The 16075-nt window shown below is 37.6% G+C and overlaps 1 protein-coding gene across 1 annotated transcript; it reads left to right on the forward strand.

Annotated features, from left to right (window-relative positions):
- The first annotated feature begins 267 nt into the window (after positions 1–267).
- On the forward strand, positions 268–4198 carry LOC136206263 (protein AUXIN RESPONSE 4). The gene is made up of 2 exons (XM_065997246.1): positions 268–1586; positions 3596–4198. Exons 1-2 carry the CDS (start codon positions 360–362, stop codon positions 3857–3859), a joined length of 1491 nt encoding a protein of 496 aa, XP_065853318.1. The 5' UTR covers positions 268–359; the 3' UTR covers positions 3860–4198.
- The last annotated feature ends 11877 nt before the right edge of the window (positions 4199–16075 follow it).

A 16075-nucleotide genomic window follows, 5' to 3' on the forward strand; every position in this document is an offset into this window, starting at 1 on the left:
GCCGCTTGACGAACTTCAAAATTCCAGACTTGACGAGTTTCGAGGTTGAGCCGAGTCTACCCATGGTCTCGGTTCGGCTGAGTTGCAGCCCTATGTGTGCATGTGCTAGAACTAAGAGTAAATTTTAATAAATTGAAAAATATACAACTTTTATGCAAAATGTATCACTTTAAATAACTTTAGGAGGCTTATGTTTTTTTTTCCCTAAAACAAAAAGAAACTTATTTTAAATAAATGTATTAAGCCGTTTCAAAAAGTGGAACTTTATTCTTTTTCAATTTCGTAATGACTATCTATGACCTTTCCAAACTTCTTTTCCTTCACCATCTTCAGTTGATCCAGATTTCAAACTTCCATCTATGGCGATAATCACAGAAGAACAACAACCAGAGCCCCAACTTCGGCATCGAAACGTTAAAAAGGAACCAACTTTGCCACCTGATAATCCCAATCCCAATCCCTATCCCAATTCCAAACCCAAATCAGATTCCCCCAAACAAGACCCAACTAGCCCATTCACTTTCTGGTTCTACTTCACTCTTTCAGTATCTCTAATCACTCTTTCAACTATTACACTCTACTCTTTCACTTCCTCATCAGATCCTAGATCCTTCTTCCTCTCCCTTTCTACTCCTCTCCGCCACCACTACTCTAAAGGCCGTGTAATTAAGGTCCAGCTCGCCCAAACCCAGAAAGCCACTGAGATTTTCGCATTAGAAAGCGAGAACAGAGGTCAGACTGAGAAATTAGTGATCCTTCATGGGTTAGGTCTTAGTTCTTTTTCATTTAGGAAAGTAATTGACATTTTGGGCTCCAAAGGGATTCATGGGGTTGCGTTTGATTTGCCTGGGAATGGCTTCTCTGATAAATCAATGGAGGTGCTTGAAGAGAGAGGAGATGGGGTTTTTGAGAGGTTTTCCGATGTGTATGCTTTGATTAAAGAGAAAGGTATTTTTTGGGCTTTTGATAACATGGTTGAGACAGGTGAGCTTCCTTATCAAGAAATTATTTCCCATTATAGCAAATTGAAAAGTGTTGTTAAGCCTATTGTTTTGGATAGTGAAGAAATGGGTAAAGTTTTAGGGCAAGTAATTGAAACATTAGGGTTAGCTCCTGTGCATTTGGTTTTACATGATTCAAGTTTAACAATGGTGGCTAATTGGGTTTTGCAGAACTCAAATAGAGTAAGAAGTATCACTATTTTAGATACTATGTCAAATCCAGCTTTGCCTTTGTGGATTTTGAAAATGCCTGTACTTAGAGAGCTTGTTTTAGGTTCGAATTTAGTGTACCAGAGGTTGATTCAGTTGTATTGTTCTAAGGGGTTTGGTGGTTTCGATTCGGAGGCTCATAGAGTTATGCTGAAAGGAAGAGATGGGAGAAGAGCTGTTTTGGCTACTGGAAAGAAGTTGAATACTAGCTTTAGTGTAGCAGAATGGGGCAATTTGGATGTGATAAAGGGAATTCCAATTCAGGTGATTTGGTCTAATACTTGGTCAACAGAGTGGAGTCAGGAAGGTCAGAAGGTGGCTGAGGCACTTCCACAAGCAAAATTTGTTTGGCACTCCGGCGGAAGGTGGCCTCAGGTAAGGATCTATTATCATTTAGTACACTTCACCTCTTGGGAAAATGAAATGTTCTTTAGTCTTTTGCTGAAATTGTTGATGTTAATCTGCATTTAGATTTACTATATTGGAATTTCTCTTGTGTCATAGTTATCAATGACGCTCCTCTGGCTCAAAAGGCGCTAGGCTCTAGGCATGTTGCCTAAGAAGCCAAAAGGCAGGCTCTGTTCAAGAAGCTCATGCCTGAGTGCGCCTTTCAGAACCTAGCCGGATGCGCAAATTTAGAAACTACATTGTTTTTTACTATATGTTGCATTTTAGAAATGTTAATTGTTGTTATTTATGATTTAATATATCTTTTTTCTTTCGCGTGCCTTGTTCCCTCAATCACACGCCTAAGTCTTGCGCCTAGGCTCTAGGACCCCTTGCACCTTATTGCGCAGTGCGCATTGCGCCTTTCATAACCATGCCTTGTGTGATTGATTCTAAGTAATTCAATACTTAAATTAAACCATTTTGCTTTTAGAATCAGCCGAGATTGTATAGGAGCATGAATACCATAAAACTTGTGATTATAGTATTGATCAGTCTAGTTGACTAAAGACAGTAATTTCTGCTCCTTATATGGAAGGTAATTGACAAAGAATCTCTACCATGAATTTCCTTTCAAGTTTTCCTTGTTCATTGGTTCACTTGGATCACAATCATCTACACGATTGAGGATGAGCTGATATCAGAAATCAGATTAATATGTGTGATTCTCCAAAATGTATCGGTATCAAAAACTTGCACTAATGGAAAACCTTTCGGAGAGTATAAGATTTTTGTAAAACAATCCAAGTTCTGAACAAAATCTACTCTTATCTTGCAATGAAAAAGCATAGATTTGTTGTTGCCCTGATCAATCAAATTTTTTTTAGCAGTGCTTCCTCCTAGAAGATAGCTAAAAATTGGGTTTTGGATGATGTTAGGAAAATGTGAAAAGTCTGGTCTTGATATACCTATTCTTCAATCTTCATCCCCTACTGTCTCCTTGACACCCCTTCTTTTGAAGATCGGCGAATTAGGTGAGTTGGACCAATATGTTGGAGATTAATATGTTACTTTATCTGTGAAGAGAATAATATGCACCAATTTGTTGCTTCTGATGCGTTTGTTTATGTGTCAAGTAATGTTTTTCTGAGCTCAAACCTGTCCCATGTTCGGGATGATATTATGTGGAACTGAGCAACCATTCCTGTCGGGATCAAGGCTGGTGCAGCCTGCAGTTTGAGCCTTATTTGCCTACTTGAAGATAGGGTTAGCAATTCCTGATACGATAACACGATTTACAATGACAAACCGAATGACACAACCCGTTTGACACGATTATCATTTTTCATCCTTTCCATGTCATTGAAGGGTGTGAAATGTATAGATAACATAACACGACTATGACATGTCAGACCCCTACTTCAAAAACCATTATCCTCATCCTCATTATATAGAGAATAAGTTAATTTGTTTGTTTTATTTCCAATGAGTATCTTAGATGGGATTGCTCTATTAACTCTCATGCATTGCTTAATTTTCTGCTTTTCTTTTGAAGAACATTTCTTGAGCAATGCAAATCATTGAGTTTTTTACAAAGCTTCATGTGCGTTTTCGTTATTGCTGCTCTGATACTATATGACTAGGAAACAAATCGAAATTTAGTCACTATATTTGAAACAATTTGTGGTTTTGGTTCATTTACTTCAATTTTAGCATATTTGGTTTTGTACTTGGCACAATCTGTGCTTTTGGTCCATCTACTTCAATTTTGGCGCATTTACGCAGATTTTTTTAATAAAATTTTACCTTGATTTGATGGTTCCGAAATATACTGGAGGACATAGCTTGACCATGCGCCTTATTATAATATGGTTTTGCTAATTGAAATATCGACAAATTGTGCCTAGTACGGGTCCAAATTTGAACTTTTGGCTATGAAATTTCAATCCCTACATTTCAGTTTTATCTCATTTGATTCCTTTTGTGGGTGATTTCAGGAAGATGGTGCAGATGAGCTAGGTGAGAACATAGTGAAGTTCGTATCCTCCTTACCAAAATCAGATCGAAAAAATGAAGAGGAACCCATACCAGACCATATCCAGAAATTGCTTGATGAAGCAAAAGCAGGGGAACATCATCATGGTCATGGTCATGGTCACGGTCACAGTCATGGTCACGGTCATGATGGCCATGATCACCATCATATCCATTCACCTGGCTACATGGATGCATATGGCCTTGGCCATGGATGGGGTACTTGATCTAATTCTCATCTCTACATTACACTAAAAGAGTTTTTCCCTACGCGGTATTATCCATTAGTGTTGACCTGGTCACTGATCAATTTGTCTAGTCACTGTCAGATCTAAGCTTATTAGATTCTAATAAGTCTAGATCTAACAATGACTATGTAATTTTAGTTATTCAGTTATATATGTGGTAGGGCTTGTGTGTGTATTTTTAGTTATTCAGTTATATATGTGGTAGGGCTTGTGTGTGTATTTCTGCATTTGATGCATAAGATTCATGTATTATGTTGAGTTTGTAATCGCAGAAATTTTTAGTTTTTGTAATGGCAGTAGCTTGTACTTTCCATTCTCTATGGAAAAGATGTTGTAAAGGATGGATTATGATCTTTTTTTTTTTTGGGGAAAGTTCAAATAAAACCCTTGTGGTTTCACTAATTTTCAGATAAAGGACTGTGGTTTACTTTTTGTCAAAACGAGGACTGAGGTTTCACACTTTTAATAATGCTATTAAAACTATCTTTAACGACCTGAAAATGAAAATTTTCAAGAATTAAAGTTGTTCAATGTCATATTTTCTATGGAACTACATTTTCGATTTTAGAAAATCATATTTTTTGGAACTTTCTCTCTCTAAACATTAACGTTCTCTCTTTTTACCAAACATCATCTAAATAATCTCGAAATAAACAAGTTGAAGAATTAAAGTTGCTTAGAATATTAGTAGTTCTTAAAATATGTCCTTTTTGAAGTTGTTAAGGGTGATTTTAATAGTATCAATCGAAAAAAGTAAACGACAGTCTTTATTTTGCTAAAGTTGAAAACCTCAGTCCTCGTTTTGACAAAAAGTAAACCACAGTCCTTTATCTGAAAATTATTGAAACCACAGTGGTTTTATTTGAACTTTACCTTTTTTTTTTACTGGCAAAAGTGCACAAGGATCTTGTTACTGAGAACATTGTTTAAGGTTTCTGTGTACATCTTAAATCTCTTGAATTTGATCAAAAACTCAATTGGACTCCTGAATTTGCTTGATGTGATATGACTAACCTCTACTGCTACGTGGCAGTGTTAGGGGAAGTATCTATTATTTTAAGGGATAATTACTAATCTGACCCAATCAAGGACCCCAATTTATATATCTAACTCACTCTGCTTCCATTTTACCAAATTAGACATTTAAATCCATTTTGGACAAAACTACCCTTATTTTAGTTTGAAGGTTCATCTCCTACCTCCCGCTGCTTCCACTTCGACTTCCTCACCTGACCTTTCCCATTCAATTTCATTGTGGTTCATCTTCTTCAGTTTTAGTGTGTTTCAACTGCATTTTACGTTTTGAATTCATCACTATATATAATCCGGGCCGTTCTTCTCTGCATTTTCATTTTGATTTTCATCTCCTACCTCGCGGCCCGTTTTCATTTGCTGCGCACGGCGAGGATGGCGAGAAAACGGAAGGCGACGGCGGCGGCAAGCGAAGAGGAAGGACGGACGAAGCATAAGGTAAGCATGCATCATCTTCTTCCCTGTTGTTACCGCCATTAATGAAGATTAAATAAGCTCGCATGCGCTCGAATGCGCTCGAATGTTAACTGTATGTAAATATGGTCGCATTTGTTACCTAAATGCGACACATGCGACAAGGAATTATATGTGAACTTGGTGTCGCATTTGTTACCTAAATGCGCTCAAATGCGACAAGCTACACCCTTAAACATTGTCGCATTTGAGCGCATTTAGGGACGAATGCGACAAAATTGTAAGTGAGACAAGGAATTATACATAGAATATGTCAGATTTGTTAGTGAATTTAATATGTGTATGTTTAAAATTGTTACAGCATGATCCCAGGGAATCCAAAAAAGGCAGAGATAGTTCCATTTTCAAATATCCCAAGGCGGTTCATTCGGATGCTCAAGTAACAGTGAGGTTTAATGTGGATTCTGGGGTCATGATAAAGAAGTATTTGAGTGAAAAGCAGTTAGAAATGTATAAGAAAACATGTTTTGGTCAATATTTGGATATGAAGGTTGCTGGTTTCTCTTCTGGAATAGTTCATCATGTCCTATCGCGGGAGATTAAACATAAAGAAAGTAAACACAGAGAGATGTGATTCAGGGTGAGGGGAGTTGATATGCGGTTTGGAGATTGGGAGTTTGGCCTGATAAGTGGTTTAAGGTTTGGGGTAAACATGGGAGAATTCATGGAAAGAATGTATGAATTAGAGATGTCGCATAGGTTGCGAAATAAGTACTTCAAGCAATACGAGACAATAACGACCATTAACTTCTTGGAAGTTTTGCAAAGTATACAATGGAAGAAGAAGGATGCGACTGACAGATTTAACCAAGATGCTGTGATGATTGTCATGTTGTACTTTGTGCATGGCAATGTACTGGATAATGCTAACGATAGGCATGCAAAGGATTGGGTTTTGGATCTTGCAGATTATCCAAGACTGTTTAATGAGTTTCCATGGGGACGTTGGCTTGGGAGGAGACATATAGGTTCTTGGACTGGGCCATTAGCAAAAGATTGACGCAATTAGAGGCAAATGCAGCGGGAAAGAGGAAACGTGTTCCATATCAACTGATCGGATTTGCACACGTATTCTAGGTATGATTTGTGTTGTGTATATATGTTTGGTGTATGAATGCGCCCGAATTCAATCACCAAACTTACATCTGTGTCGCATTTAGTGTTGAATGCGCTCAAATGCGACAAGATTGGGTTGCTAACCTTGTCACATTTGAGCACATTCAAATATAATGCGACAAGGTTGGGTTGCTAACCTTGTCGCATTCGAGCGCATTCAAATGGAATGCAACAAGGTTATAATTCTTATCAAGGGATACCTCTTATTTGCAGAGTTGGATTCTTGAGTTGTGGAATGTGACTCGTGCATATTACACAAGGAGAAGTGGCAACCCACTTCCACGTTTGCTGAGATGGACCCAGAGAATAGTCCCCTCAAACAAAGTAGTCAGAGAAACGTTTTCTGTAAGTGGAATGAGATTTGTATGTTTAAATTTATTTTGTATTTGTTTACCAATACATTGATAGTTTTTTTTGCAATGTAAGGTTGTTGATCCTCCAAACGCGCGTCTTGTGGTCGAGAAGGAAGAGAAAGAGTTCGATTGGTACACATATTTGGTGGACCATGTTGAAGGACGAGAAGCTGATATAGATGCAATATTTGCCCAAATAAAGAAAGGTAAGGAGAAGGTTGAAGATGAGGAGGAGGAAAGGGATGAGGAGGAGGGGGATGATGATGAGGGTGATGGTGAGAAGGGACATGTTGAAGAGAGAGGTGATGATGAAGATGATGAGGAAGGGGATGATGAAGTTGATAGATATATCATTGCATCACGGTCACAAACGACCGAGATAAATCAACTTCAGAAAGTTCTGACGGATGTGCTTGATAGGCATCATAGGTGGTGCAAGGGAGAATTTAGCAAGGTCGGTAGTAGGTTGGACAGCCTAGAGGACCGAGTATCATTGATTGAGGGGGATATAAAAGACTTAATGGCGATGGGTCGACCCAATACCAATCGGGAGAATGAGGAGGCTAAGCCCAGTATTGTTCGGGAGGAGGTAGGCATGGTCCAAGAGGAGCCAAGTAAAGATGGAAAGGAGCAAGAGGCAGCTGTTATGGTTCAGGAGGAGTCTAGTAAAGATGGAAAGGAGCAGGAGGCAGCTGTTATGGTTCAGGAGGAGTCAAGTAAAGATGGAAACGTTCAGAAGGAGGGCGGTGAGGTTATTGTCGTATTAGATGATTCTGTGCCCGATGAAGTTGTCCATCTTGATGATTCTGTTCCTGAGGAAGTTTCCCAAGTAGGGGAGGTTGTCCATGAAGTGCCAAAAGAGGTTGAACCAAAGTTTCAGCAAGTCCAAGAAGTCCTAAAGGTAGAAGTTGGTTGAATTTATACATGAAATTGTATCTCTGGGTCGCATTTTGTTATGGAATGCGCTCAAATGCGACAAACTATTACATGAAAGCTTGTCACATTGGAGCGCATTCAAATGGAATGCGACAAGTTATTACCTGAATGCTTGTCGCATTGGAGCGCATTCACCTCCAATGCGACAGGCTATTACCTGAATGTTTGTCGCATTGGAGCGCATTCACCTCCAATGCGACAGGCTATTACCTGAAACTTCAAGGAGATAAGCTCATTACCATGTTTTTCCTTTTGTAGGTGGTTGCCATAAAAGGTGAAGATAAGGGTCCAACCCGAGGAGGTAAAGTTCCAACCCGGGGTGGAGGCAGAGTTAGAGGTAGAGGGAGAGCAGGTGGAAAAGGTAAACGAGTTCCTAAGATGAGCAAGTATTTGAATTCACCGTTCACCGATCCATTACAGTACACCAATCCATTAGCCTTATATGGTGGCCAATACATTGGCGGGTTTGAGGAAAGACCAGTTATTTGTAATGTTGATGATCAGCGCCACCGAATAGATGCATGTTTGATAGAGGAGCTAGATGCGCGGCTCAACGGGCCTGAATCAACTGAGGGAATACGTTTGGGTGGTTTAGATATGTACCTGCTTGATGCAAAGTTTTTCAATACCCTTCGGGCCGTTGGGACGTATATATGCAACGAGGTAACATTCATCTATCCAATATTCCCTTTTCATTTGTAATTAGGTGTCATTTACTATAGTATTAAAGGTTTACATAATCAATGTTGCAGCATATCACTGGTTGGTTCTATTTACTGAGACGACAGTCAGTACAAACTGAGGTGGATGCAGAATGGACTACAGTTGATACAGATTTTGTTGGATTAATGGGCCAAGCCATGTATGTGAAGGGGTTTAATGAGCCAAACTGGGATAGTGAAGACTATTTCGTACAAAGAGTAAAAGGTGATACAAATAATTTTGTTCGCCCTTGGCACACAGTGAAAAGAGTGTTCATTCCGATCAACTACAAGCAAGAGCACTGGATCCTAGGAGTGTTAGAGTTGCGGTCTATGCACCTGCACATATATGACAGCCTTATCTCAAACATGTCGGAGCAACCTTTGGATGCGTTCCTCCAAACACCCTTACAAGTCATTGTTAGAGTCATGGAATTGAGCGGCTATTTTGTAGATGGACGTGAAAATGTGAGACGGATGATCACTTGGATTAGAGTTCCAGGGGTGCCACAACAAATGTCCGGCTCAAATGACTGTGGTGTTTGGACTTGCATAAACGCACAAGTCTTAAGTGGATTACATGATCTCCCGCACGATGACTCATATGTATATCCATACAACTCTACGGATGGCACTTTCTTCCGTTTGTGCCTCGTAGTTGAGTTGTTTCATGGACGATTGTTAGATTTCAAATGATAGTGTAATATCATGTTTTTTGTTGTATATTATGTTTTATTTATGTAAGTCTATTATGTTCTATGGTCTCATTTAAAAACCTTGTCGCATTTGACTGGAATACGCTCAAATGTGACAAGTAATATTCATAAAGGAATTTTTTGAACCGCATTTGAGCGCATTCAACACTCAAATGCGATGAGGTTTGTTGCTAACCTTGTCGCATTTGACTGGAGTGTGCTCAAATGCGATAGTAATATTCCAAAAGGGAATTTTCTGAACCGCATTTGAGCGCATTCAACACTCAAATGCGACGATTTTTCTGAAAAACAAGGTAAAGTTGGCTGCCCCATAGAATCATAAAGTCTTAAAACAAGAATAATGTTAATGACAAATGATATTAATCAACTGGGTCATAGATGCTTTGAGGTAGTAGTGTTAGAACAACTTGCTGAACTTGAGATTACACTAGGAAGCCGTGTAGTATTTGGAAGCATGGATGGACAATTCAAACGATTATGACCGATGCTCCCGCATCTGCTACACCTTGTGCGAATTACATCTTCACCCACGGATGGCCTTCTTTTCTGACCTTTTGGTCGACCAGCAGACCGCCCCTCCTTCTTAGGAGGAAGCACCTTCATAGGATTCTCGTTCACTTTCCATTCCGATTGGTGACCAAGTGGATATATCGAGTCACCCCATGCCAACTTAAGTGACTCGTTGGTGTAGTAACGATGCACCCACCTATAGGCGTTGTCCATCCTATGTTTGGAAGCAACTTTGCATACGTGTTCACATGGAAATTGTGCTAGTTGCCATTTCCTGCATGTACATGTTCCTGCATTTAAATCAACAAGTCCCCCTTTTACCCGATCACCGATTTGAAAGGTGTGATTATCCACAGGGAAATACGAACAACGTACTGCTGCCCCTACACGCTTTATCATCTTTTTTTCCGGCAACTTGGCCAAATACCCCACACGTTCTTCTGCAGAAACATATTAATCTCATAAATAGTTATGTATGATAAAAATAAAATAAAATAAAAGACACGTTTATAACCTGCTTCTGTACGCCTCTCGTAAAACCATTTCTGTAGTGTCATGCGTATGAACTCAACCAACATTGTTATTGGTAGACGTCTAGCCTCCACCATTAACGCGTTGAATGATTCTGCAACATTCGTGGTGATAATGTTATACCGACGACCACAGAAGAATGCACGTGACCATTTCTCTTTTCCAACTAGCAGTAAATAGTCGGTAGCACCAGAATGTAGTGAACGAAGTGTCGCAAAGTTTTCCTCAAAATCAGATACCCGATAGGATTTTGCACATTTCCAAAACGCCTTATCTATCTTACGAATTCCACGAAATTTGGCCTTCACATTTTGTTGCAGGTGACGAGCGCATGCCCCATGTACAACATTAGGAAAAACCAAATTAACTGCATGTATAATGCTCTGATTTCGATATGATATAATGGCTAGATCTTCAACATCGTGCAGACACTCTTTCAATTTATTCATAAACGAAAGCCATGATTCATTACTTTCTTTCAGGCCAACACCAAATGCAATAGGAAAGATCATTTTGTTCCCATCAATGGCAACTGCAATGTATAATATGCCGGGATATTTACCTTTTAGAAAAGTTCCATCAACGGCTAAGACATGTCGAATATGTTGTTTAAAACCTCTCAATGAAGCACCCACAGCCATAAAGAAAAATTTAAATTGATCACCATCATCTGTCTCTATATGTGTCACGGTTCCCAGATTTGTACTCTTCAACATCTCACAGTAGTCCGGTAACAACATGAACGATTCTTCCGGCGAACCACTCTGCGCTTCCAATGCCCAGTGTCTTGCTCTCCAAGCTTGCATATAAGAGAGATTAACAGAAAAATCTCGTTCAAAATAAAAAACAATATCCTTTGGTCGATGCACCCGATTTTCCAAATCAAACCTATTTCGGAGTAGTATCCCTGTAACACGTTTCCCCGCTTGCCTATGGTGCGGACATATCTGATCTCTCTCACAAGTGTGCATGTCCATACCATCCATTCTTGAAAGCCTGAACAAATTGGAACCTGGAATGACGATCCCTCTAGCCCTCCATTTACATTTGTCCACATCCTTACATTTCACCTCAAACAAAGACTTGTTTGATTTGTAAACCTTCCATTCAAACGAATTTTCAATTGCATATTTTTCAAGTGAATCTTGCAATTCAACTTTGTTTGAAAATATATCATTGACCCTCAAAGTAGTCCTTCCATTTGATTGCTTAGGTGCAATCATATTCACGGGCGCATCACATGGCTTTGGACACCATCGAAATGGATCAGTCATCCTTTTCATTCTATCTTCATCACCATCCTCATATGGGATACGTTGGACGCATGCAGATTGCTTAGCTGTTTCATGAACACTTTTAACAGGAATTTCATTCAGAGTGATATCTTCATTCTCCACATTGTCACCATTATCGTAACAATAATCATTATCATAATGCTCATCATAATGATCATGATTATCATTATTCAGATAATCATCATTATTGTAGTTCTGATAATCGATACCATTTCCACCATCGTTGTCATCCTTACCATGTATAGGAGCATCTAGTTCGATGGTGGGATCATTACTTACTACTTCCGTTGGTTTGCTTTGACCAACATGTCCATCCTTGTTAACATGTCCATCCTTGTTAGGTCGCAATACTGAAGCTTCTGTTGTTCGCATGTTTAGAGTAACATACAATGGAATCAAATCGATCAGATTCATTCGGCAATACTCTATGAATCCTATGACATCTTCATCGTCATCAATATGTGCTATCCCACCACACAGTTTATTTGGACCATATGTCGCCTGCATGGACATTTGAAGATCATACGAATTTGAATCAACACGAAGTGCACCATAAACTTTCTCTTTCAACTTTTGCAAGTCAATCTCTGTTGGCAAAACCAACAACTTCGCTTTACCACCCACGTATGTCATCACAGTTCCTTCTGTGGTCCACAGTCCGTTCCAAGATAAAAAACACGTACACCTCTCTTTGGTTGACATACTTCTACATTTAGTAAAATGGACACGTGATCAAAACATATTAAAGCCAATTCATATGTAAATGATGCTTAAATGCAACATGATACACCAAAATGCGACGCAAATGCGACAAGCTATACCAAAATGCGACCGCCAAATGCGACATGCTACATCAAATGCGACCGCCAAATGCGACCGCAAATGCGACATGGCTATGAATGCGACAAGCTTTATGTTAGTCCTTGTCGCATTTGATTCTCTGTGTCGCATTTGAGCACCAGAATGCGACACATCGGGCGACAATGGCGGAACCGAAAAATATCAAGATTCAAACAGATGCATTCGAATACCAACTGTGTATTTCTAGTAATGTGTATGAAAAATGAAGAAATGATACTTACATGAACTTGAATGGGGTATGGATGTGCTTAAATCTTGGGTTGAGTTAATGAATTTTGCTGTGAGAATGTGAAAGTAAATGAAAGGGAAAGAGGAGATGGTTGTTATATAAGAATAAGGGTAGTTTTGTCCAAAATGGGTTTAAATGTCTAATTTGGTAAAATGGAAGCAAGGTGGGTTAGATATGTAAATTCGGGTCCTTGATTAGGTCATATTAGTAATTATCCCTTATTTTAACTAAGTTGAAGGTCTAGGTTACTTTAAAAGTTTAAGTAAGTTTAGCCAGTCAATAACTCATTTAAGTTAGGGCTAATAGGCTACTTTGAGTAAGTTTATGGGTTAATAAAATAGGGCAAATTACAAATCTGGACCAACTTGAAGGGGTCTATTAACATATTTGACCCACTTTGCTTTCATCTCTTTTGGACAAATATACTCCTAGTTCCGTTCGACTTCTGTTTCTGCTCCCCCCTCCTTCTTCTGCTCCGTTTCAACTTTTTCTTTAGTTCATGTTCTTCGGTTTCTGATACCAATCGTTAGCGATTTTTAAGATTATTGAAGTATTTCAAATTTTGGAAAAGAAACACTAAACAGATGAAGCTTTACAGTTGAAACAGTATGTTTTTAACTTATACGCCTATTTTTCTCGTTGGTCTTGCTTCTTTCTTCATTTGTAACGGTATCGTTTCAATTTCCTCCATTTTTATCGCATTTGTGACAAAATTTGTCATACTGCCATAAATTTGGTCAAATGCGACAACAGTTGTCGCATCTGTGCTGTCGCAGCTGCGACAGAAATAATCTTGTCGCAGATGCGACAACTGTTACATTTGTGACGAAATTGTCGTAGATGCGACAAATTTTATCTCAAATGCGACAAAAATGGAGGAAATTGAAACCACCGTCTGTCTATAAACCACCGTCTTTTCTCTCTCTACAAACATAATCTCTTCTTTCTCTCTCTATAAACCATAGTCTTTTCTCTCTTTACAAACATAATCTATTCTTTCTCTCTCTACAAACTATCGTCTTTTCTCTCTCAAGTCTTGACGGTAATGCCGCTTTCGTCGGTTTGAGATGACGAAGAAGACATTGAGAGTCTGAGGCAAAAAGTGAATTGAAATAAATGTAGTTTTGTTCAAAGTGGATGAAAGTGTCTAATTTGGTGAAATAAAAGTAAAGTTAGTCAAATATGTTAATGGACCCATTCAAATGGGCTAGATTAGTAATTAGTCCAATAAAATATCTCCAAAGTATAGAGGTCAATTGATCTTTTCAAGACAAGTTTAGAGGGATCTTAATGTATTCAATCATCCCGTGGTCTATTATCATTTATAGTCCATGCCTTTGAATTCTTATTAGAGTCTGTTTGGTTAACTATATGTTGTTATTTGTTGTTTGTTTAAAATAGCTATTAATAATTGTTTTATAATCCCACCATGAGCCTAGAGATATTAATTATGTCATTTTAAATAAGTTTAGGAGGTTAATCAAACTTTTAACCAATTGGTTTCTCGGCTACCGAGATTCCTAGGTAGTCTTTTTAAAAAAAAAAATTACATTTGATTTTTATTTTACAGTTATATAATTTTTTTATTTTTGTTATTTTTATCATGTTCAGATTTTTTGTCAAATATATATAGTTATTTTGTTGGTTAAAAAAAAAAAACAGTTTTCTATTTGATGTTAAAACCACTTTTAATTTTTATGTATTCACATTTTAAAAAATTCTTTTTAGAATATTGAATGGCTTTCTGGGTTCTCCCAGAATTTAGGGTTGGGTTCTTCCTTTTCTGCGGAGCTCTACGCTATTCTTACTGGAATCAATCTTGCTAAAAGGCTGGGTGTTAAGAGGCTCTCAGCGAAGTCTGATAATTTGGAAGCAATCAAAATGATTTCTGAGAATCATTCTATGGGTCTTAACAGTCGCAACCTCATCAAAGCTATTAAAAGGCTTTGCTCCTCCTTTGAGTTCGTAGAGTTCAGACACATTTTTAGAGAGCAGAATCGTGTTGCTGATCGCTTGGCGGCGGCGGGCCATGAAGGGACTTTAGGCGTTACTACCCTTCATGTTTCCCCTAGTTTCATCTCTCCTCTTCTCTTAGAAGATAGGATTGGGGTTAGCTTCCCTAGGTTAATTCCTGGATAGTTTGTTGTTGTTCGTTTTTCTTTTCCTTTTCTACCAAAAAAAAAAAAAAGAATAGTCGTAAATAGTTAGTCTAATCATGTGTAACTTATTATTTTCGGGTTTTTTTTTTACCAAGTTTAGAACACTTAATTTATTAAGCCCAACAAAATAGAAAGTGTTAGAGACGCTAGATCATAATTTAGTATAATTAAGTATCATTTGTATATAGGATCAATCCATGGATTAAAGATTAGTCCAGTTATAAATGATTGGTTTAATACAATTTAGCCCCTGTTTTGTAAAAAAAAAAAAAAAAAAAAAATCAATTGCAGCCTTATATTTTAAAAAAGTTATACTTACCTTCTAAACTTGCTTAAATATACCTATTAGTTCTCTAAACTTTTTTTAAAATGATTTATTAGCTTTCCTGAACTTGCTTAAAGTGTGCATATTTCAATTTTTTCAAAATTTCTTTTTACTCCGCCACGTAGATTTTAAGGAGTTAATAAGTCACTTTAAACAAGTTCATGAGGTAGATTGAACATTTTAAAAGTATAAGGCCAATTGACTTTTTTTTGGATAAGTACATAGAGCTAGGGATGTATTAAGCCTAGACGTGTTCATGGGCCGGTCCAACAGGCTTTTATGAAAAATGCTCAGCGCACTGTTAATTTAGGTGTGCTTAGACTAAACAATCAAATACCAAATCTAACCATATAAGCCAATTTAAAAATATATATTTAATTTTTAATAATAACAAATAAATTTATTTTAAATAGTGATATATAAATATATAAATTTACTAATTAACATTAGTGGGTAGGTCGGATTGTGCTCAATGTTGTGAAAAACGTTAGATGTTAGTCGGGCGGACATGACCTTTAAGGATTAATCGGAGATTTATATTTTTATATTTTTTACTTGTTAATTAACAAATTTTTATATAAATTCAATTAAAATATGTATTATACTATCTAAAATAATAAAATAAAATTGTTTAATATAGAAAAATACGTATATTTATAATATATATCTTTAAAAATATGCAAACATTAACATTTCAACCACCATATTATAAAAAAAAACTAAAAAATGAATTATAATAAAGAAAAATTAAATAAACAATAAAAATACTTCTCTTCTTCATCACTTAGACAGTATCCAGGCGGTCTAGGCAAAACCCAAATGACTAAATATCGCCTAGGAGCAACATCTAATGGGACTAATCAGAGAAAATTGAGATAGATTTTCGATTTTGAGCGCCTAGACGGGGCCTAGGCGCCCTTAATTTTGAACAATAACCGTGCTATTTTTATCAATCTT

Source organism: Euphorbia lathyris, chromosome 9 (genome assembly GCF_963576675.1).
Source record: "Euphorbia lathyris chromosome 9, ddEupLath1.1, whole genome shotgun sequence".
NCBI classification, from domain to species: domain Eukaryota; kingdom Viridiplantae; phylum Streptophyta; class Magnoliopsida; order Malpighiales; family Euphorbiaceae; genus Euphorbia; species Euphorbia lathyris.

Bases quoted from the DNA above. Each gene is read 5' to 3' on its own strand.
- LOC136206263 (XM_065997246.1), top strand. From the start codon at position 360: ATGGCGATAATCACAGAAGAACAACAACCAGAGCCCCAACTTCGGCAT. The intron at 1,587-3,595 runs GTAAGGATCTAT...GGGTGATTTCAG, and splicing joins CCGGCGGAAGGTGGCCTCAG to GAAGATGGTGCAGATGAGCT.